The following is a 25,058-nucleotide window of genomic DNA, read 5'->3' on the forward strand; positions in this document are numbered from 1 at the left end:
GGTTATAGAGGCCTGAAATTTTTTCTGCTTTATGAAGAGACATTGGAGTACAGCAATTTATTTTTCTCTACATCGTTTAATTGAATTATGAAAAGGAATACTTACATTCCACATCAAGAGGTGCCAGAAAACGTATGTAATCCACAAGGACGTATCCATCAAGTGAAATCTCTCCTGGGAAAGGCCATGACAAACAACGGTCACTTGGACCACTAATAGAATTTTTTTATGAAAAAAAATGTTCAAAAATGCAGACTTTGATTTTTTTTATCTGTAATTAATGGTGACCGAATGATGAGCTACCGAGGGGAAGAGGGTAGCTTTCATCAGCCATTATTTGGAACTTTAATTGGAAGTTCTGGTTTGCCTATGGTAAAGGTTGTTTTTGGAGTAGAAGCTTCATAGTGTCGGAAGTGCATCAATGAGCAGCCTTTTGCACTCAGATCAAAGCAAGAACAAGACAGCTCTGCCTTTTTTCAATTTTTCAAATCATTCTTCTAAAACACTATGTTGTGCAACAGCAATCAGATCTTGGAAGTTAGATAGAAAAACTTGAAAAACTTCAGCTCCTGTCAATTTTTAACGCAAAACAGTTTCTTACAACTAATTGTTGAGGACAAAAACTTGGCTAATTGTTCGTTCCCTTTCTTTATGACTAGAACCGTGTAACCCCCCCCCCCCCCGGATATATTACATTTTGAAATTACTTCAAAGATTCCTTTTGTAATACTACAGAGTTTTTCAGCTCTTGGGTAATAAAGCGTAAGATATTTTGATCTATTCCACTTAAGCTACAAAGCAATAAAATTAGGCAACAATCATTAAGCAATAGAACGTGTCCAAATGACGTGTATTCCTGTGAAAGAGGCCCAAGTAGGTGCAGCGGATTCGAAACACTCCGAAGTGTCATGGATTCCATCTATGATAGTGTAGAAGTTTGCAGAATTAGACTTGGGAATGGTGGAGGTGGTAATGCTGAGATTGCGCTTCAGCACATCATCACCTGCAGCAGTTGAAATTGTAACCCAAATGAACAACAAAATTACATTTTAGCCACATAAAATGGTATGCTTGCTGTCAAAAAACGGGAGGAGGAACCTTAATATGCCAATCTCAAAATTATTTCGAGGACTATGAATTAAAAGTGAATCAAGTGAAGTTGAGCTGAACTTAAAAGTTATCAAAATATTGTCAACTAAAAATTGAACTACATACAAACTTTTGTTCGTGTGAAAATGACTTTGAATAAAGTTCATTCACAATGAGATCATTTAGCTGGGAATTTAGAGTTTGATGGCTCTTTGATCTAATTGAAAGTGCTATTTTCAAAACTGAAATTTCTGAAGTTGGACTCAGAGGTATGTTGGGTTAAAGCATCAGTGTTGACCCACTTCGCTCGTGAAACTCTGCTATTTCTTTTTCGACACTCATCAGATTGTTTTTGAGGGTTGCTGTCATTTGAGCTAAGAATCTGATCTGTGCAGCTGCAAGATCAGTCGACATAATATCGCTGTTGTTTTCTTGAGACTTGTTATGAAGCAGTTCAATTTCATTGATTGTTTTTTCTTCCAAAGCTGTGACGTCATTTAAAAGTTGCGCGTCAATTGATGACTGAAGATCAATCCAAGTTGACTGAATTTGGGTGAACTGATCTAAAAATAAATAAATTTTGATAAAATTTTGATAAATTCTGATCGGGTATTGATAAATTTTGATAAAAATTTTGATTAATTCTGATCGGGTATTGATAAATTTTGATAAAATTTTGATAAATTCTGATCGCGTATCGATATCTGCAATTAATGGCAACGTTTTTTGGAGTTTTGATGAAATCCTGTTGAAGGAAAGTGTAAATGATCCATAAATATTTCCATGACCTTAATAGGATCACATATATGATTTCATTTTTACTCATACATGCCTTAAATCCTCATTTTGAAGCTTTTTTCCCTTTGTTTTGATTATCTCACCTGAAATGTTGACAAGTTGAGTGTTCTGGATGTAAGTAAGAATGTCTAGATTTTCACCCAGTGTTAATTCTAGCTCTTCCAGTTTCTCCTCTCTTCCATCCAACTTGGATCCCACAGAGATCACTGCAACCACAGATTATGTTCAAACAAATATTACTCTACTAGCATTTTCAAACAGTTCAATTTAAAATAATTTCTCACACTCATACATACAATCCTAATAATCAACGAACGGCATTCAAAGTTTTAATTTTCAATGTAAAGATTATGTAAAGCAGATGTGAAATTGATACTTAGAGTTGAAATGTTTCTCTTCAGTTATGAAATGCCCTGATACCAAATCCCTGTTTGCCGCAACAGAATGTCATCAATGCCGACGCAGAAGTAAACAAATTGAAGAAAAAATGTTAAACATGAATTTTTCCTTTTTTTTTCTGTTAGAATATCGATCAAACTATAGTCTTAAACTTAGTGAGAATTAGAAAGAAAGTTTGACTTACCAGATTAGAAAGACAAGCAATATGACTTCGATCAAAGAAATTATATAAATGAATCGTCAAGAAATGGTGCTTAGAATCAATATTCGGTTCAAATTGGTGAATCTAGATAACCTTTATTAGAGTTAGATTAATTGATGTAAAATCTTCCCAGCATGTATTAAATGATGATGATATCTCCGGAAGTGTGAATGAATTCTTAGAAAAGTGCAAATGCATTCCATTTATGGTTCCCTTTGCGACTGATTTGCAGAAGCAAACCATATGGGGTAACCTTTGCGACCCCCACTATAAATGACGGTGCTAAGATTAGTTTTGTATCTTGACTTTTTCACACTGATAATGGGTATATATACAGCTGACTTTTGAGCCCTTTTTCATCCCCAAGTTCAAATCACCATCTTGATCTAATAATCAGATCTCTCCTGTAAATCTCTAAATTCTACTGTAAAATATCACTTTGTTATTCTCTCATTTTTGAGAAATTAATTCTTTTACTTAGTTAAAAAGGCTTTTTATTCAGCTTGCGAAAGTCCATAACCCAACATTTTCATAGTTTCCATAGTCAGTAAAACAAAATAAAAGTTTATTTTCGATAAAATTTTGATAAATTCTGATCGGGTGTTGATAAATTTTGATAAAAATTTTGATTAATTCTGATCGGGTATTGATAAATTTTGATAAAATTTTGATAAATTCTGATCGCGTATCGATATCTGCAATTAATGGCAACGTTTTTTGGAGTTTTGATGAAATCCTGTTGAAGGAAAGTGTAAATGATCCATAAATATTTCCATGACCTTAATAGGATCACATATATGATTTCATTTTTACTCATACATGCCTTAAATCCTCATTTTGAAGCTTTTTTCCCTTTGTTTTGATTATCTCACCTGAAATGTTGACAAGTTGAGTGTTCTGGATGTAAGTAAGAATGTCTAGATTTTCACCCAGTGTTAATTCTAGCTCTTCCAGTTTCTCCTCTCTTCCATCCAACTTGGATCCCACAGAGATCACTGCAACCACAGATTATGTTCAAACAAATATTACTCTACTAGCATTTTCAAACAGTTCAATTTAAAATAATTTCTCACACTCATACATACAATCCTAATAATCAACGAACGGCATTCATAGTTTTAATTTTCAATGTAAAGATTATGTAAAGCAGATGTGAAATTGATACTTAGAGTTGAAATGTTTCTCTTCAGTTATGAAATGCCCTGATACCAAATCCCTGTTTGCCGCAACAGAATGTCATCAATGCCGACGCAGAAGTAAACAAATTGAAGAAAAAATGTTAAACATGAATTTTTCCTTTTTTTTTCTGTTAGAATATCGATCAAACTATAGTCTTAAACTTAGTGAGAATTAGAAAGAAAGTTTGACTTACCAGATTAGAAAGACAAGCAATATGACTTCGATCAAAGAAATTATATAAATGAATCGTCAAGAAATGGTGCTTAGAATCAATATTCGGTTCAAATTGGTGAATCTAGATAACCTTTATTAGAGTTAGATTAATTGATGTAAAATCTTCCCAGCATGTATTAAATGATGATGATATCTCCGGAAGTGTGAATGAATTCTTAGAAAAGTGCAAATGCATTCCATTTATGGTTCCCTTTGCGACTGATTTGCAGAAGCAAACCATATGGGGTAACCTTTGCGACCCCCACTATAAATGACGGTGCTAAGATTAGTTTTGTATCTTGACTTTTTCACACTGATAATGGGTATATATACAGCTGACTTTTGAGCCCTTTTTCATCCCCAAGTTCAAATCACCATCTTAATCTAATAATCAGATCTCTCCTGTAAATCTCTAAATTTTACTGTAAATATCATTTTGTTATTCTCTCATTTTTGAGAAATTAATTCTTTTACTTAGTTAAAAACGCTTTTTATTCCGCTTGCGAAAGTCCATAACCCAACAGGTTATGGGCCCAGCATTTTCCTAAGTCATAAAATTAATTTCCAAAACAAAACTAATTTGTTGTTGACAGTCATAATCTTTTTCTGCTTAGTACCTTTTCTTTTCACAACTGTTTTGCCTGCTCAAATTCCAATGGATCAACAGACAGTGAAGCTGCTGACCTACACAGGAAAGGCACAGGACTTTCCAATCTGGAGCACAAAATTTGTGGCGATGATGCAGACGAAGGGACTCTAAAAATCACTACTGGGGACAGAGGAGCAACCCAATGAGCCTGCGCCACTGGCCAATGGGGCAACCAATGATGAGAAGAAGAACCACAAGGTGCTGAAGGATGCATATGAGAAGGAAGTTGCAGGCATCAAGGAGAAACGGAACAATGTGTGGTGCCATCTGGCACTGACTCTAGATGCAACAACCCTCATGCTGATGAGACATGACTGTGTGGGAGATGATGGCATTGGAGATGGAGCAAAGGCTTGCAAGCTTTTGCAAGAGAGATTTCAGAGTGTGGAGACGCCGACAGTGGTGACTTTAGTGGCACAGCTTGCTCGACTGCAACTCGAGGATTCTGAGGATTTGGACAGCTTCTTCATAAGAGGACAGGAGTTGCTCACAAGGCTACAAGAAGCAGGGGAAGCAGTGTCAGAGACCCTCTTCAACGCCTTGGTCCTCAATGGTCTGCCAATGAGGTATGAAAGTTTTGTTATACAGGAAAGTTTCAACCCGGCAACGAACTTCATAGAGTTGAGGAAAAGGCTGCAGAATTTTCATGAGACCACGGTGCAGAGACACAAGGGTCAAAGTGGTTCAGTGGCACTCGCAGTGAAGCGTGACTTCAAGAAGGGACCCAAGAAAGGAAACTGCTTTGTGTGTGGGATCCCTGGACACTTTGCCAAGGACTGCAGGAGGAAGGAGACAGCACAATGCAGCAAGTGTGGTGAGAAGGGTCACCTGGACGGCATGCAAGAGACAAAGAGATGGAGGCAAACATGAGTCAGTGGCAATGGGTCCAACATTGGCTACACCAGACGAGGAAGGCTGGGCAGCTCTTACCCAGTGGAAGACAGCAGGCATGCTAGTGGACAGTGGTTGTACAGATCACATAGTGACGAACATCGATGCGTTCCTGGACTTTGTGCCCATTCAATCAGTGGTCAGAAATCCCAACGGAGAGGCTTCCAGAGTGGTGGGTAGAGGCTGTGTGAGGATCAGCATACCCTCAAACAAAGGGGAATTCCAATGCGAACTCAAAAATGTTCTGTGTTTGTCGGACTGTTCTTCAAACCTCCTATCAGTCTCAAGATGCACGGAGTGGGGACATAGCTCCACTTTCGAGAGAGGAAACAGCTGCATGAAACTCCAGAAGGGAACTGGGGTAAAACTAACACAAGAAAATAATTTGTTTTACTTACCCTGCAGCGTCCTAGAATTCAAGATGAGTTCCAACAGCGTGAAACTTGACAGTGCAAGGAAGTGGCACAGACGATTGGGTCATTTGAATCAAGCGGATGTGGTCAGGAATGCACCAGAGACAGTGGGGGAACTCGATGATGTATGCAATGTGTGTGCATTGGCCAAGATCACAAAAACTCCAGTACCAAGAGTGGCAGAGGCCCAAGCAGAAGAGAAGCTGGAGAGGGTGTTCACAGACGTGATGGGACCTTTCAGAGTAGAGTCACTGTCAGGGTTCCGGTTCTGCATAGTGTTTGCAGACCAGTACACGAAGTTTGTGTTTGTGGAATTGCTTAAGGCAAAGAGTGAAGCATTGGCCAGCCTGAAGAAATTTGTTCTGTGTGGGGACGCCCAAGAAGCTGAGGCAAGACAATGCGAAGGAGTGTCTCTCGGAGCAGTTCAAGACGATGCAGGCATTCTACAGGAGAAGACCATACCAGAGACGCCACAACAGAATGATTTAGCTGAGAGGTGCAACAGGACACTGCTAAAGATGGCAAGATGTCTGCTCATTGACTCAGGACTTCCCAAGATGACGTGGGGAGCAGCAATTCTTCACGCAGCAAGGATCAGAAACTTGGTTGTGAGACGAGGAGAAGAAAAATGCCCAGCAGAGCTGATGAGAGGTATAAAACCTAAGCTTCCATTTAGTAAATTATCTATTTTTGGTTGCACAGTCTTCATGAGGAAGAGGGACAGAGAAGTCAGCAAACTTGAACCCAAGGCACTGGAAATTTGTGGGTTACACTGAAGAAGAAAACGGATACCTGGTGTACATACCCAACACACGAAAGGTGATGGCAGTTCGAGATGTGATCATCAAGGAGTCTGAAGTGGGCTCAATCCCTGACAACAAAAAAACGGCTGGCCTACTAGATGATGGGTCGGAACTGGGAATCTGGCACCCAGATGATGGTCATCAAGACGATGACAACAGAGAACGACAGGACACATCTACTGCAATAAAGGAGGAGTGACATGACGCAGGGAGCGCGAATACTCAAAAAACAACACAGACAAGAGGTCTCAAATGTTGGAGAAACAGCACTAGATGAAGGATCTACTGCAACAAGAGGGAGTCACAGAGACTCAGAGTCACTGGAAGACAGTGACACAGAAGACTTCTCACAGTTAGAGACTGTTGGCTTCAATGAAGATGCACTGGAACACGCGGACAGAGCAGAGCCCAGACGAGGGACACGAGCAAGGAATGTTCCGCAATTTTATGGAGAAGTCAGGACCCATCTTGCTGTGACTGAGGGCGACTATGTGGAACCCAAAACAGTCTACGAAGCCAAGCAAGGTGACGATTGGGACCAGTGGCACCGGGCAATGAAGGACGAGGTCAAGGCACTCCAATACAACGAGACTTGGAACCTAGTGAGACCACCCACAGACAGGGACGTCATACCGGGCAAATGGGTCTACAAAGTGAAATTGGGACCCAGTGGTTAAGTGGACAAATACAAAGCGCGCTATGTGGCGAAAGGCTTCAAACAAGTGGAAGGACTGGACTACTTTGAGACTTTTGGGCCTACCTGCAAGCCAGAGACATTCAGGATTCTACTTCAGCTATCAGCGAAGCAGGGCCATGTGATGCACCAATTTGATGTCAAGACTGCTTTCCTGCACTCACCAATCGAGGAAGAAGTGTATTTGGAACAGCCACAGGAGTTTGTAAAACGCGGATCAGATGGGGAGAAGTTAGTATGTCGACTAAATAAATCAATTTATGGTTTGAAACAGGCTGCTAACAACTGGTACAAAGAGCTGGCAAACTTGCTACTGAGACAGGGGTTCACCAGAAGCAGAAACGATCACTGCTTGTTCGCAAGATCAGAGGCAGAGGATCACACCTTCATCTTAGTCTGGGTTGACGACATCATAGTAGCATCAAGAAGTATGACAGTGGTCTCTGATATCAAGAAAGCACTAGAAGCAACCTTTCACATGGAAGACAGAGGAAGAATACACTGGTTTCTGGGTCTAAGAATCAGACAAGAAGAGGGCAAAGTCACAGTCGACCAAGAACGCTACATAGAAACAATGCTTGAGCGGTTTCAAATGGATCAATGCAAACCCTCAAGAACTCCAGCTGATTTGAATCTGAAACTTCAGACAGCACAGAACGGAGACGAAGAAGTGGACCAGAGGATCTACAGAAACTTGGTTGGATCACTTCTGTATCTGGTCAAACAGACGAGGCCAGACATCATGTTCACAGTCAACATTCTGTCCAGACACATGAATGCACCTACCAATCAACACTGGATGTGCGGAAAACGACTTCTGCGATATCTTCAAGGTTCAAAAGGTTTGAAACTTACTTACACAAAAGAGGCTAGTTATGATTTAGTGGGGGAAAGTGATGCAGACTGGTCTGGAGACGTGAACGACAGAAAATCAACAACGGGCTAATACTTCAAGCTCAACGGACGTGGCGCAGCACTCAGCTGGGGTGTCAAGAAGCAGGCCACAGCTGCTCTTTCTTCATCAGAAGCAAAATTCCAGCGCATGGCAGCAGCAGTTCAGGAAGCACTCTACCTGAAACAACTTCTAGAGGATTTTGGCATCCAACAGAAACGTCCAATAGCATTTGGAGAAGACAACCAAACTTGTATCAGACTCTGCCAAAACCCAGTCATGCACAAAAGGTGCAAGCACATCGAAACAAAGTTTCAGTTCATCCGGGACAATACGGAGGATGGGACTATTTCAATTCATTACGTCCCTACAGACAAAATGGCAGCGGAAATCTTCACAAAGTCCTTACCCGTTTCGAAAGTGGAAACATTCAGAGCAGTTTTGATGGGAACAGACTCTACGCAATCAGCTCAAGTCTGAGTGGGGGTGTTAGAATATCGATCAAACTATAGTCTTAAAATTAGTGAGAATTAGAAAGAAAGTTTGACTTACCAGATTAGAAAGACAAGCAATATGACTTCGATCAAAGAAATTATATAAATGAATCGTCAAAAAATGGTGCTTAGAATCAATGTTCGGTTCAAATTGGTGAATCTGGATAACCTTTATTAGAGTTAGATTAATTGATGTAAAATCTTCCCAGCATGTATTAAATGATGATGATATCTCCGGAACTGTGAATGAATTCTTAGAAAAGTGCAAATGCATTCCATTTATGGTTCCCTTTGCGACTGATTTGCAGAAGCAAACCATATTGGGTAACCTTTGCGACCCCCACTATAAATCACGGTGCTAAGATTAGTTTTGTATCTGGACTTTTTCACACTGATAATGGGTATATATACAGCTGATTTTTGAGTCCTTTTTCATCCCCAAATTCAAATCACCATCTTGATCTAATAATCAGATCTCTCCTGTAAATCTCTAAATTCTACTGTAAAATATCACTTTGTTATTCTCTCATTTTTGAGAAATTAATTCTTTTACTTAGTTAAAAAGGCTTTTTATTCAGCTTGCGAAAGTCCATAACCCAACATTTTCATAGTTTCCATAGTCAGTAAAACAAAATAAAAGTTTATTTTCGACAAAATTTTGGTGTTTTTAGTGATCATCACCAGATTTTCTCCCGTTTGCTCAAAGGCTGTCTTATCAAATAAACTTTTGCATTCGACTTCAATTTTTTTAGCTATCAAATGGTTTTAAAAAAAGTACCTTCATCCTTGCTGTATCATAAATCAGAAGAAACGAAACATCACAATAATCAGATGCGTAATGAATCTATGCATCAAATCAGTATAAATTAATTTTAAAATGAAGGATTAAAAAATATTTTATGAAAGGTTTAAAAATTTTAATTAAATGTAAGAAATGATAAAAAGGTTAGATTGATAAAAGTAAAATAATAATGACCGGTAAGATCTAGTGATAAATTTTGCAAGATTTTCTCAAGTAAACAGCATGTGATGTTTTGTGTGTTGCATGGCGCTAGTGAAGACCTTTGGGTGTCTGTGTAGATGGAGTAAATGAAATATTGGTCAGAGGCCAACACAGCTATTAGCAGAATCACAAGCAGCACCTTCCCATTGTCCATTAACACTGTCTGATTCTGACCAGCAATGCGTGAGTTGTTTCCTTAAATCATTCAGTTGCTACGACGATTACCGCGTAAGGGCTTTGATAGTTTTTGTCTAAGGAAAACGATTAAAAAACGACGATTTCTTACAAGTGGAAAACAAAATTCCTCAACACGGCAGATTTTTTAGCTGATAATTACAGCTGATAAATAAAAGTTTGAGATTATTGTTGAATACCACTTGTGACCAAACATTGCAGAAAAAAATCCGTACTTTATCAGACTTTTTATGCAGATTAAAAGAAACTATGCGGAGCTTTAGCTCGTTTAAGTTTGTGCATACTGTAAAACATGAAAAGATTTCCACAGTGAAGATTAATTATTTCCTTTTAAGAATTATTTTTTTTCATTTTAACCCATAGTCCACTCTCGGGCTATTGCGGAGTATGATATCGCATAAGAAATTGCTGAACTCATGACTTTTTTTTCAAATTTTACTGTGGGTCTATGTCGAATAACGTACAAAGAACCATCAGACAACAAAAAATTAGTTGATAGCACCAATCATATACCGGACTGTCTTTGTTATTACTTTTTGCGTTTTTAAATTTGAGTGATCACTTACCCTTTCTCATGGCTCGATTTTGTCGTGCCATTGTATAATGTTTAATAAAAATTATCAGCAACAAAACATAATAATTATAAATTTGGTATTATCGTTATTTCTATGGTTGCCTACTGTTCTTCTCAACAAGCTTCCATATTATGTTAAGAGCTCTTAACAAGTTTTCACAACCTCATTATTCTCGTTTTTGAGCTAAAGCACAATTGTTGAGTTGAAGTGTGTTGTAATTAAGGATTTAACACCTATGTAATACCAATTAAAATTAATTTGTTTTGCTCGCTTAGCAAACATAATGCAAATCGAATATGAAGTAGAGAAATTTAGAACTCCAGTTTCTTTTTTATAAAATTAGATGCAAATTATAAGGGCACATTTTCAACTCCGACAATTTCGCTTCCTGTTCACAACAATTGTTTTGCTAATCACAACAATTGTTTAAAAGATATTACATTGTGAATTAAACAAATTGATATTTAGAAACTTCTTGTTATGATTCAACTCAGCAATCAGCAACATCTCTTTAAAACTCAAGTAAAATAGCAACCTGAAATGAAAATTTAAAAGATGAATTTCTTCAATACAATTTGTAACTTTTATGTAGCCTATAAAAATGTTTTTCAATCTCAATTGACAGTTCTGGTGAAATCCCATGAAAACAGCTGTTTAATGAATCAATTAAACATAATTACGTTTAATCATCCAACGGTTTAAGCCATATCTAAGTCTCTAATAGTTAATTCATTTAACATTAGGAAATTTCACCATCCAAATTGTTTTTTTAGCGATGAATGAAAACACTTCTATCACACTTCCTAAAAAGTTTTACTGAGAAATTTCTGTACCGGGAATTTTTTTGTCCTAAAATTTTTTCGTTTTGAGCATAATAGAAGCATTTAAAACAGATACCATTTATGGTTTGTCCTTGTGGTTGTTGCGAAATCAAAATATATCCAGTGCCACGCAAAGAAGTGCTCAATGGCCACTAAATGATATGGAAAGATACTCTCAATGGCGCGTTCTCTCAAATTATTTTGCTTACATAACAAACAGGACCAAATTTTTAGTCATGTTTTAGGGTAATGCACAAAAAGCAAATTAACAGCCATCACAACCCCCAAATATTTCAATTTTTTCATATTTTATAAGTATTTCCAAATCTTATTGTCAGGGTCAAAAATTTTTTCAAAATGAAACGACGTTTGTAAAACTGAATATTTGGAGCTAAAAAAATTTAAGCAGTCATTGCACTCGTCTGGGCAAAGAACGCAGAAAAATAACACTTTAGCCTGATTTTTTTTAGCAAGTTCGCGCCAAACCGTTAATTGATCAGTTCAGAACAATTATCTCAAAAACCAGCAGCCTGGGAAGTATTTTTTTGTTATTTCAGAAAACTGACTTCAAGATTTGCTGTTTTCTATAAAAATCCCATTGATTGACAACCTAAAGCTCTCTCAGTTTTTCAAGGAGTTTTAAAACTAGAAAACTTTGTATCATTGTCTGTTTTTAGAAATTTCAAGAAATTACGTTTTAAGAAATTTACAGATTTCTTAGAACTATTATATATATTTTTGAAGCATTTTTATAGATGTTGAAATTAGAAGAATATTTTTCCAGCTCTTTTTCTTGAACCTTAATATATGATGTTTGCAACGTTCTCAATTTTCTTTTAACGGTCCCTATCATTGATAAAAATGAAACAGCTTAAGCTGCAGTTGTTGAAAATTGTTAATGATTTTTTCTCATTCCTATCACTGAACAATTTTTATTGTGTCTTCATAACGATAATTATTATTATGGTACAAACTTCCGTTATAAATATTTCTTTTTTAAACAATAGTAAAAACAAAATTTTAAAATCTTGTTGAAATTTTTTTGTAACAACCTCTCTTTGAAAAAACTCTAAAATTCCCTAGTGGGTATCAATGATAGTCTGACACATATAAATGCATTCATAGACTATCTCATAGATGGAAACTTTTGAATATGCGATGCGTTTTACGGTTCGTACTCCCGAAAAAAGAAATTGCGAAAAGTGAAAATTTTTCCACACTGTTTTTCACACTTTCATTTTGCTATGACCAATACAAAGTGAAGTTGCTTGAACTTTGGAGTCATTGAAACCTTTGATAAAAGTCTTTTTTCAAATAAATTATTCAAAAAAATGATGGAATCATCTAATGAATAACAGAGCTGACAACAGCTTGACTATTTTCAATGCTGAATAGTGTCAAAATATATAGCAATGCATAAAAACTATTACCTAGGACAAATTTTGAGTGGCTGGTTTTGGGTTCATCTAGTCATGCTTTCAATATTCAAGAGCTTTGTGAGTTTAGTTTGCAGATAGGTAACTATTCACAGACAACTTATTGAGGGTTCCAACCACTTGTCTCATTAAAGTAATTTGCAAAAAGATGCGTTCTCGCATAGCCTATAATCCTTATATCAACAAGGCCAAAAATGAACAAGGAGGTTTTTTAATGTGCGTTTGCACATAATGTTGGGACCTGACCTTATTTTTGACCTAACTGACAACCAAATGAAGTAATAATAATAAAAAAAACTTTTGAATTTAAAAAGGTCGTTACACAAAATACTAAATGAACTGAATAATGCCATGCCTCATTACAGCGCTCAGGAGATGTAACATTAATAGGACTACGGCAGAAAAAAAATAAGCAACAAAATCATCAAAAACAAAAAACATTTTTTTTCGTCATAAATTCAACATCTAAGATTAAAAGCGCCTAGTATCAACGTCAAAATACAATCAGATAAAAGCTTAACCACACAAGTTTATTTTTTTGTTACTACAAAGCAGATGGGACTCTATTTTTATGAGACTAGAAAAAAAAGAAATAATTAGGCGGAATTCGAAAATCAACCAATTTTTTTTTTAAAACAAACCTTTTTAAACGTCTTAAAAACCATCAACTTTTAACAAAAAATAACTTGAATAATTTTTAAAAAATTTTTAAAGAAACAACCAATAGCACTGTCTCTTGTTAGACTAAGCCACATAAACGGACCAAAGATGGAGAAAGCTGAAAAAATACAGACAATTAACAAAACAAGAACTTTTGAAGCCACTAAAATATTTCGCGGTTATCTAAATTTTATGTTTTTCTTAATTGTTATTTAAGCTATTTTAATTGAACTTATACTGAAATTTTAAATAAATTAACTTGGGGCTCATTTCAAAATCATTGGAACCTGATATTACGTGAATGTGCTTGAAGAAAAGAAAAAGGAACACAAACATTGATCACTAACAAAACTTTTTATGAAAACGCATATTTTGCTGAAGAACAACTGTTGATTAGAAGTGTGTTATAATTAAGGACTTATTACCTCTGTGATACCAATTAAAATTTAATTGTTTTGCCCGCTTAACAAAACATAATGTAAATCGAATAAGAAGCAAAGATAAAATTTAGAACAAAATTTTCATTTTTTTTAAATAAAATTTTGTAGGGCACAATTTCAACTCTAAGAACTTCAAGTCCTTTTCACAAAAATTGTTTTGCCAGCTAAAAACTACAACCTTGTGACTTAAACATGTGATATTTAGAAACTTATTGTAGTAAACTCAGCAACCATCTCTTTCAAACTCAAGTAAAATAGCAACCTTAAATGAAAATTTAAAAGAAGATTTTCTTCAAAATAATTTGCAACTTTTATGTAACCTATAAATATGTTTTTTATTCTCAATTGATAGTTCTGGTGAAATTCCATGAAAACATCTGTTTAATGAATCAATGAAACATAATTACGTTGAATCATCCAACAGTTTAAGCTATATCTAAGTCTCTAATAGTTAATTCATTTAATGATATTAAGAAATTTCAGCATCCAAATTGTGTTTTAACAATGATGCTTAATGAAGCTGAGTTCAGTCACACTTCCTAAAAAGTTTTTACGAGAAATGTTTTTTTTACTAAAAGTTTTTCATTTTGAGCAAATTAATAGCATTAAAAACAAATACCACGTACATGTTTTGTCCTTGTGGTTGTTGAAAAATCAAAAATAGTGAGTGCTATGCAAAGAAGTGCTCAATAGCCACTAAACGATGTGGAAAAATACTCTTAATGTTAAATTGATTGGCTTATTGTCATAGCCATTTTCTCAAATTACTTTATTTTCATATTGGACAGGGCCAACTTTTTAGTCATGTTTCAGCATAGTGCACAAAAAACAAACTAACCTTCTTCAGAACCACCAAATATTTCACTTATATCATGTTTTGCATATAATTCCAAACCTCATTGCCCGGGACAAAAATCTTTTCTCAGTGAACCGACGTTTGTAAAACTAAATATTTGGAGCTAAAAAAATAAAGCAGTCACTGCACTCGTCTAGACAAAAAACATAGGAAAATAACACTTTAACATGATTTGTGTTAGCAAGTTCGCACCAAACCGTTAGGTTCTCAATTCAGAACAAATATCTCGAAAATCGTCTGCCTGAGAAATATTTTTTTATTTCAGAAAATTAACTTTAAAACATGCTGTCTTCCACTAAAATTCCATTGCTTGACAATCTAAAGTTGTCTCAGTTTTTCAAGGAAATTTAAAAGAAGAAAATTTTGAATCATTTTTTGCTTCGAAGAATTTCAAGCAATTACGTTTTAAGAAATTTACAGATTTCTTAGAACTACTTTTTCCGTTTTTTTAAGCATTATTTATAGATGTTGAAATTAGAAGAAAAAATTTCCAATTATTTCTCCTGAATCTTAATATATGATGTTTGCAACGTTCATAATTGTCTTTTAACGGTCCCTATCATTGATAAAAATAAAACAGCTCAAATTGCAGCCGCTAAAAATTGTTTCAATGATTTTTTTCTGATTCGTTTTCTTATTCCTATCACTGAACATTGTTTATTGTGTCTTCATAACTATAGCGTTTTTTTCTCATGGTACAGAGATTAGTTATTATTTTTTCACGTTTAAACAACAAAACCAGCTTTTTAAATCTTGTTGAAGGTTTATTTTAACCTCTCGTCGAAAAAATTCAAAAATTCCTCAGTGGGTATCAATGACAGTTTGACACTTATAATTGCATTCTCAGATTATCTCATAGATTGAAACTTTTGAATATGCGATGCGTTTTACGGTTCGTACTCCCGGGGTAGAAATTGCGAGAACTGAAAATTTTTCCTCACTGTTTTTTCATTTTGCTAGGACCATTACTGAAATGAAGTTGCATGAACTTTGGAGTAATTTAAAATTTTGACAAAAATTCTATTTTCAAACAAATTATTGAAAACTTATCGACGAAATCACCTAATGGATAACAGAGCTGCCAATAGGTTGACTGTTTTCAATGTTGAAAAGTGCCAAATTATATTAAAATATAAAAACTATTACCTCGGACAATATTTGAGTGGCTGGTTGTGGGTTCATCTAGTTATGCTTTCATTATCTAAGATTTTTGCGAGTTTAGTTTGCAGATAGATAACTATTCACAGACAAATTATTGAGGGTTCCAACCACTTGTCTTATTGAAGTATTTTGCAAAAAAATGCGTTCTCACTCAGCCTAAAATCCTCATATTAACAAGACCAAAAGTGAACAAAGAGGCTCGTTAATGTGCGTTGGCACAAGATGCTCCAACCCGGGCACTTCTACATTTTTATTAAAAACATTACACAAATTAATGAATGAATTTAATAATTCCATGCCTCATTAAAGCGCTCAAGAGATCTGTCAATAGAAAACTACGAGAGAAAACGAAACAAACAACAAATCAACAAAAAAAACATCTTTTGGCAAAATTTGAACATCTAAGCTTAAACGCACCTGTTAACAACGTGCAAATACAATCATATAAAAGCTTAACTCCACAAGTTTTTATTTTGGTTATTACAAAGCAGATGGGTCTCTATATTATTGAGACTAGGTAAAAACAGAAATGAATAGCAAAATAGTCATAAAAGCAAAAGAGTCATAAAGAAACCAATAGAGTCATAAAGAGTCATAAAATTTGCAAATGAGTCATAAAAAAACCGATAGCATTGTTTTTGGTTAGACTAAGAAACAGAAACTGACTAAAGTCAAAAGAAAAAAAGAAAAAATTACAGACAATTTGCAAATAAAAAATTTTTGAATCCAGTAATATCTTTCTCTGTTATCTGAATCTTATGTTTTTTTTTTAAAATGTTATATAAACTAATTCAATAAAAATTATATTGAAAAATTAAATATGTTAAATTGGGCCTCATTTGAAAATCATTGGGATCTGATATTAGGTGAAGAACAGAAAAAGGAACACAAACATTGACCAATAACAAAAATTCAAAGAAAACGCATATTTTCCAACAAACAAAACATCATTTACGACTTAATATCAAAATTCACGTTAAAATTCAAATTATAAGGAGGTACATGGGGTCTCTCAATGATGAAAACAAGATACAAAATGACAAGTATCAGGTCAAAAACCAGAAAGATTGAAAATGTTTAAAAAAATCATAAACTTTAAGCCCATTTGCTATAATTTTATTGCATTGAGTAACTTGTTCCACTTAGACTTCAATCAGAAGCATTTGAGACCACTCAGAACTTCACGAATACGTAGAGAACAAAAAACTGGCGAAAACGGCAAAAAAATGAGAAAAAATTTCGTCTAAGCCATTAAAAAATGAACTATTCACTTTTCCCTTTCAAATAGTTTTTTAAACACAACTGGATTTTTTTTGTAACAAAATGACTTTTATAAAACCAACAGGCATCAACAAATATATTTGCGAAAAGCCGTAGCATCATAGCCATTAAATTCAATAGCTTTCAACGGAAATCATTGAATAAAAAGTTATAATAAGTCATGCCTGGATAGGAAAGCAAAAATTTGTGTTCTTCATAAGTCACATGACAATTAGTCTATGGCTATGAAAACGACAACAAATACAGCCAAAAATGAAAAAATCAGTAAAAAAAAGGTGCGAGAAGACAGTGTCGAAGCCATTCAAGACGTACATTTGTCTTTTTAAATTTTATCTATGAATGTGTTCTCTGAACTAATGGGAACTGTCATTAACACGATTTTGTATAAGACTTCATTGCGAACCGGAATTATGAAAAAATAACCAAAAACTAAAGTAAAATTTAGAAAAGTCGTGACATCGAATTCATAAATACAATAGTTAGGAGATAAAACTGCTAACCAGATTTTTTTGCTGCAGTAGAAGGGAAGGTGTTCTTGTCAATGCTGAGACTGACATACAGTTCACAAAAGAATTAAGATCGGTTAATAAGCAAAACAATTTTGTTTGAAAAATTAGTTTAAAGTGTTAACAACATTCAGCTGAACACTCAAAATACTACATAGGTTCACTTATTGCTCCTTCGGAAGCCTATTGCTCTTTCATTCAACGAGTTTATGCCATAGGACTACAAATTTTTATTAAAATCTCAAAGAAAAACAAAATTTCAATGAAAATTGCGAAATCTCAGTGTCGAAGCCATAAAAAACATGAGGGACTCCTTGAAAAGAAACTATTTATCTTTAGGGCATCATTTGACTGTAAATGAGATTTGTCGTTAACAGAACTTTGATTTGAAAAGTGACTAGTCTCTAAGTGACTTGATTTTTTTAATGGTTAACTTCACTTTCGTCTGTTACACACACAAAATTGTTTCATTTGTTACAAAAATTGTATTTTTGGATTAAGATTTTTATGAAAAAAAAATCTTGATTGGATCTAAAATTATGCTGAAAGTAAACAAAATTATGCCAAACATCATGTGTTCACGCAAAAATTTAAACATCGATAACTTTTCGAAAAAAAAAACGAAATTCAAAAAATCCTTTTAATTCCGAACTCAACACTGGACGAGATTTTTAATTATACCACTCACATTTCTCTACGATGAATATGTCGATCGGCCAAAATTGACCGAACAAAAAACCATTTAAGTATATAGTTCCTCCCCACCCACAGGTGGGGTCGGAACAATGATACCGGCTGAATGGTCCGTACCACGTTAGGGAGGCATACTTTAAAATGGTGCCATGATGGTTGCCATAAGAGAACGAGTTAAATGATTTTTGCAACCAAAACATCTCAAACTGAAGATAATCAGAAAAGGGCAGCTGACAACAGAAAATTAGTAACTTAAGTTTGTTGTCTCGCGATTACAAGAAAGAAGCCCCCTCAGCATTGCCACGATGTTATGCAACAACTTGATTACTGATGATCCTTGTCAGATATCCTTGTTTTAAACTGTACACAAGACTAATCAATAAGATTTTGTTACTTGGACTTTATTAACGCACAACAAGTAGTTTCTTTTGACAAGATAAGAAGCGTTTTTTCTGCAATTTCTCATCATATCGCTCAAAAGATTTTTTTAAAAAAATACCTCCAAATTCGACGGCCAAAAACCAAATTTTGTTCTCAATACTATTTAAATTACATGATCTTTGGAGCCGAAATCTATTGTTTAGAAGTTACTGCACTTGTCTTAGAGATAAACCCCGAAACAAATTTTGCAATATCAAGCCCCAAAAATCTGTAAATTTTAATTTTTTTGCAATGAGGGGCCCCATCAACTACTTCAACTTAAAATTGACCCTTCGATATGCCATTTTTTTTATTTTTGCTTCATTGTTGCCAAAAGTCACAAAGCTTTTCTTACAGTTTAATAATTTTATGCAAAACCCTTAATTGGTAAATTTTTCAATAATATCTCAAAACTAAAGGCTTAAAAATGAAAATGTAGTTCCCTATTTATATATATTTCAAAAAACGGCGTTAAGGCAAAAGAGTCATTTGCTACCATATTGTTATAAACAGTATCAGCAAAAATCAAATGAAGAACTTCCTCAAAATTTCTTGAAACTAGACCGCAAAAATTTATTGAAATACAATCCAATCGTTTTAAAACACATTATGCAAAAAATGAAAAAAAACTTCATCCTGCAATTTTCTGGATATAATTTTGAGCTTCCTACAACCACATAAGCACTCTTTTCATCCTGTCTACCTAAATGTAATATTTTAAAGATCTCTGATCAAAATATTTTTAATACATTTCTCAGTGTAAAAATACAACCGAAACTAAATTGTTGATAAAAATGATAAAGATATTCGTTTTTCTAAATTATTTGATTTCAACCACCTCATCAATTGGACGCGAGAAATTTTCTCAGCTTTGCAATTAGCCCAACAGTTAAATTCTTTGGCAAAAAATTAGCTTGTATGACAAAATTCTTGTAGATGCATTATAGCTGGTTTTCAGATTATAACATTATATTTTTAACATTTGTTGCTCACGAACTTTAGAAACAGTTAGTTGTTCAAAATCTCAGCGTAATACATAATTTGCATAATTTGACGAAAGTCATTGTATCAAAAATAATTGATGACTTTTTGATTATTATCGAGTTAATTTGGAAAAAACCGGCAATAATTTAATTCCGGAACAGTCGCATAGCAAACGAACGTTCAACTAGACCATTTTTGAGTTTGAAACGATTGTGCCCGAATTTTTTATGTTTGTAATTCCGGCTAATTTGAACAAAATAGAACGGAGCTTTTGACAAAAAACGCTGAATTTTGAACAACTTAGCCAAAAAAATTGGATCAAATTGTTCAGCACCTTTCTTCAGATTTTAAAATGAAAACCATTTACACTTTTGTTAAAAATTTTAAAACACTTTTAAGCGAATTTCACATAAAATTGAGCAAAAAATTCGAAGATTTGAACAAAAACAACTGAATTCAGTCAAATGTTCACAAAACTTTGAACCTCGATAACTTCATTGAGAAAATTAAATCAAAAAAATCTTTTGATTTCTATATTCAATGCTGAACTTACTCTCTAATGATACCACTCACAACTCTCTACGATCAATATATCGATCGGCCAAAATTTACTGAAAAAACAATTTGAGTATAAAATTCTTCCACCAACAAGGTGGGTCGGAACAATAAGGTGTGTCTTAAAGTTAAAATTATGGTATTTTTATGTTAAAATTTGAGGTGGCACCCCCCTAATTTTCAATTTTAATTTCAATTTTAGGTTAAGGTAAGGCAAAATTACCTTAACATTTGATGTTTTGTTGTTTTTTCAGTTAATTTTACCTTATTTTTTTTAGTTTGTAGCTTGAGATTTCAGGACGCGAAATAGTCCTTTTTTCTTTTCGCCATATGAGTATCGGGTGTAGAAATGATCCATTTCAGGCCAATTAGCTGCAATCACTTAAAAAGAAGTTGCATGTCTTTCATGACACATCATAAACTATATCGTTTTTACAGCTCCCGCCTTTTATATAAAAATTTTATAGCCCTCTAGGATTAAGCATGACCTATTCTAAGCCTGCTAAATATGCAATAAAAGAAATATATGCTCCATATGTTCGATTGGGCCAAGTGATCCAGAATTACATGAATTCTAAACCTGGGCGAATTTCCGGAAAATTCTGTGTCTGTGTTCGCGCCTCTGCCTTTCAGTTCAAATTTCTGGAATCAATTAGGGGTTTGTTTACACAATTTACACGTGGAAAAGCCTGTAGCTTAGTCCAGTTTATTACACTAACTTGACAGCCCGGCTAATAAATATTGCGAGGCTATTCCTCAACCACTGACCAGAAAGTCTTCAGTTAATCTAAACTCAACAAAGCTTGAATGGCTGTATCCAAATTTTCTTTCATTTTGCTGATAAAAATGCCGGAGAAAAGAATTCTTTATAATTGCGGCAGAAAATAGTTCGGATAATTTTCCTCGGAAAACCTGCGACCAGAAAACAGTTCTATCAATCTAAACTGAAATTAAGCCAAAGAAGTATGCACAATTTTTTTTTCGTTTCACAGATATGATTGACGCAGATTAACATTTTAAATATTTTCTTCGAAACAAAACCGCTGACTAGAAACAATTTTCTGTTCAAGCTAAACTGAACTAAAGGGCGGCACATACAATTTTTATTTAATTCTGCAGATATGATCAGCATTAGAATGTCTGTATTTCTTTATCCAAACTGCAAATGAGGAGTTTTGAGTGCATTTGCTCCGAGCAAATATTGCTATCTTACAGAATGAAGACGTTATTCTTTTCTGCTCTTTGTCTTAATTGGCCTCCATTTCTGTCATAATCACATCTTCTTTGCTCACAAAGTTATCTCATTAGCTCAACAATGAAAAAGAACATTCATTATCAGCACAAATTTATTTATAGTGAGTTGCTTTTACCTGAACAAATATTTGTTTACAAGATCCCAAACGCCAGGCTTCCCACCACATATACAAAATTCACTTACAACTAGAATATTTTGTGTTGAACAAAATCTCCTCCCATCAAGGTAAGCTGTCTCAAATAATTCTGGATTATGAATTATGAAAATTCTGATTCTCTTTTTCTAAATTTTTTGCCCTCTTGAATTTCGCTAGCAATTTCTTCAGATCTGACAAATTAACTGATTTTTATGTAGTTACTTTTTGATAGAAACGTCTACACATCAATTCTATTACTGGATCTATTTTGGTCGATAAGATGGAAAGTACGTTTGATATTTTTGAAAGTGGAGAGCACAAGAGCTTAATTGATGGAACTTCTAGGAGTCTAAAAGTCTCATAAAAGCTAAACGAGATTTGCTTGACGCCATAATTTTTTTCCGACAAAACCTTTTGTAAATGAAGTCAGAGCGCAACTTAATGTTGTTGGAAAAGATGGTTCATGATAATTATTTAATGTAACTAGATAAACTCAAGAGGGGTCACTCAACTTGATCTTTATTTCCTTAGAGAAAACTCTAGCCTGTAGTGGAGCAAAAAAATAACATTCAGTTCTCATAACGACGATTTTGCAATGCTTTCTCCTTTCAACAACTAAAAATAAGATCACATTAAAGTTACATTAATACTTTTAAAAAGACAATGTTTCTAACAACAAAGAGTGTTAAAAAACAGAAAAGAGACGTGATTTATGGAAACTTAAAGACAAAAAATAAGAAATGCGTGAAATGTGAGGGCGTGTTAGAGAATCAAACTAAAAAAATTAAAATAAAAATCACTGAACTTTCTTCAGCATAAAATGACCGGTCAGTCACAATTTTAAAGTTTTGCAGTTTTTAGTGCGATCAAAAGAAAATTTGTTTCGAATATTAAAAGGATTGACAAGTTTTTCAAATAAAAAATAACATCATATACAAATATTTTTTAAAAGTCTTTTTTGCTGAAACGTTAACTTTATTTTCTGAATAAGATAATAACGAAATTTTAAACAAAACATTTTCAGAGTTAATTCCAAATTAACGTATGGAATTTTTTTAGGGTTTGCGACAGAAAAATTCATTGGCAAGCACTTTAATGAATAAGAAAGTTTCAGATAAAATAGAAAAAAAGAAGATAGACAACCTACAAAAATAAAGAGCTGTCAAGTTAACTTAAAATGTGCTCTTTAAATAAGTCATTTAATTGAAAGGTGAACAGACCGAACAGTCCCAGACAAATCAGTCCCGGACAAAACAGTCCCAAATAGCAAAATATTCCCAGACAAAACGGTCCCAGGTAAAATAGTTTCAAGAAAGCAGACAAAACGGTCCCAGACAAAATATTCCGCACTAAATATATGAGTTAAACATATAAATAAACGTTAAACGAGTTAAACATATGCTCACCATTTAACAAAGAATTTCCTCAATTTATCCATATGATTGTATTTCATTGAACAAATTTTAAGCTGATTACAACATAGTTTTTGCCAAATAATGTATTTTGAGACAAGTTTTTGGCTTATTCCTAATTCTTATCAATTAAAAGCAATGCTTTCAGAAGCTTATCTCATAGATTCTATCTTTTAATTGTCTGTAGATTACGTTTACAATTGTTTCGATAATTATTCGAGACTACTTCGTCCTGGACTATGTTGTTTGCGTTTATTGGACTATATTGTCTGGGACTGTTTTGTATGGGAATATTTTGCAATCTTGGACTGTTTTGTCTGGGACTGTTTTGTCTGGTACTGTTTTGCCCTGACACACGAATTAAAATGATTTGCAGTAAATGTAACTGAACAAAATTTTTATGATGAAAACCATGTAAAGCATAAAAGCATATTAAAGTTTGGGCCCATTTTTAAACTCCCAAATCAAAACACAGTGTTGCGAAATGCTTTGACCACGGGTTGCATAGCCCGATAAGAGGTGGGAATAGCCATTACAATCAAAACGTACAATCATAAAAAGTATCAATTATGAACGGACAAAATCAACCGGACCCCTAGTACTACCCGGGTCGAGGTTTTTGGGTAAATTTTTGTAAGAAAAGCGGTGAATGCGGTGAATTTTTGTAAGAAACGCGGTGATTGCGGTGAATGCGGTGAAAATAAATATTTCACCGCATTTCACCGCATTTCACCGCATTTCTTACAAAAATTCAGAGCAAAATTCACCGAATTTCTTACAAAAATTCACCGCATCGACTTTTGTGGCAAATTAATATAAAAAATGCGGTGAAAGCGGTGAATGCGGTGAAAAAATAATTCACCGCACTTCACAGCATTTCTTACAAAAATTCACCGCGAAATTCACCGCATTTCTTACAAAAATTCACCGCATATAATTTCCAAAGTTTACTCAATCTGATTTAAAATCACAAGAAATTGCAAAGTAGTGCCTGACAGTTGGCGCAGGCGACTAAGCAGTTGAAGGCATGCAGGAGGTCAGAGGTTCGAATACGTGTGGGGACGATTCTTTTTTGTAAGAGTACTGAGAACGCGGTGAAAAAAAAAATTCACCGCGATTCACCGCATTCACCGCAAAAAGATGTAAGAAATACGCGGCAAACATTTCCTCCATCATCCCAGGACATCATTGCTGCAAAATCTGAGAAAAAATGAACAAAGAACGTTGTTTCGCAGTTCTTGAGAATAAACGCAAATGTGTAGCATGTACATGCAAATCGTTTCTTTGAAAATAATAATACATGCGAGCACCGTTTGAAACTGTCGATAAAATTATACTGGGCAGCTATAAATTGTTATCTATACAGAGAACGACAGCATAAGTTTATCAATCCTGTAACATTACACCCTATCCGTAATAGTATGACTTCAAATATAAACGGCTGTAGTACTCTTGAATTAAAATATTTGGTTAGTTCAAATTAAGATTATGAATAGCTAATAAGAAATTCCAGCCATAGATATAGACGTCGCATCAATTCTCATCTACTATTCTAAAATATTTATTATTCGATAATTTCAATGAAAATCTGTGTTCCCATTAACGTTAATGATTTAAATTTTAGATGTCAAATTGAGATATATTCATTAAATTTCTCAATCCCATTATGGTACTAAATCTAAAATTTTACCAGAGGGCCTTGTTTCACAGAGACGGGTAAGTGTTGGTCAATTTTTAGCCATAAAACGGGGGTTGGAAGCTACCTGTTAGCCTCTGCAGAAACAAAACATTTTGCAGCACCAAGGCAGGTGATTCAATTGCGGTTGCATTTTGCGACAGTTTTGATAGGAACATTATGTTTACAGAATTGAAAAAACTGTTGAAATTTGGTTCTCTACAGCTTTTAAAGATTTCGTTTGATACTTTGATGGTTAAAATGTGACACATTTCCAG

General features: G+C 34.4%; 3 protein-coding genes across 5 annotated transcripts in view; 1 reads left to right on the top strand and 2 right to left on the bottom strand.

Annotated features, from left to right (window-relative positions):
• LOC142337623 (ubiquitin-conjugating enzyme E2-17 kDa-like) overlaps nucleotides 1–25,058 on the bottom strand; it is a 461,614-nt gene that overhangs the window by 305,639 nt on the left and 130,917 nt on the right. The window lies entirely within an intron of this gene.
• On the bottom strand, nucleotides 822–3,571 carry LOC142338051 (uncharacterized). Its single transcript, XM_075387684.1, has 5 exons — nucleotides 3,562–3,571; nucleotides 3,361–3,483; nucleotides 1,971–2,093; nucleotides 1,392–1,652; nucleotides 822–1,003 (listed from the first exon to the last, which is right to left on the bottom strand). The coding sequence occupies exons 1-5, from the start codon at nucleotides 3,569–3,571 to the stop codon at nucleotides 822–824; spliced, it is 699 nt and encodes a 232-aa protein (XP_075243799.1).
• LOC142337620 (glutamate receptor 1-like) overlaps nucleotides 21,052–25,058 on the top strand; it is an 82,011-nt gene continuing 78,004 nt past the window's right edge. For 2 of the 3 annotated variants that reach the window (XM_075386981.1, XM_075386986.1), the window contains exon 1: nucleotides 21,052–21,782. The gene's annotated coding sequence lies outside the window, so the exon portion shown is untranslated. The remainder of the gene's footprint in view (nucleotides 21,783–25,058) is intronic. The other variant, XM_075386987.1, reaches the window with a different exon arrangement.

This window comes from Convolutriloba macropyga, chromosome 4 (assembly GCF_964194025.1).
Source record: "Convolutriloba macropyga chromosome 4, txConMacr16.3, whole genome shotgun sequence".
Classification (NCBI taxonomy): domain Eukaryota; kingdom Metazoa; phylum Xenacoelomorpha; order Acoela; family Convolutidae; genus Convolutriloba; species Convolutriloba macropyga.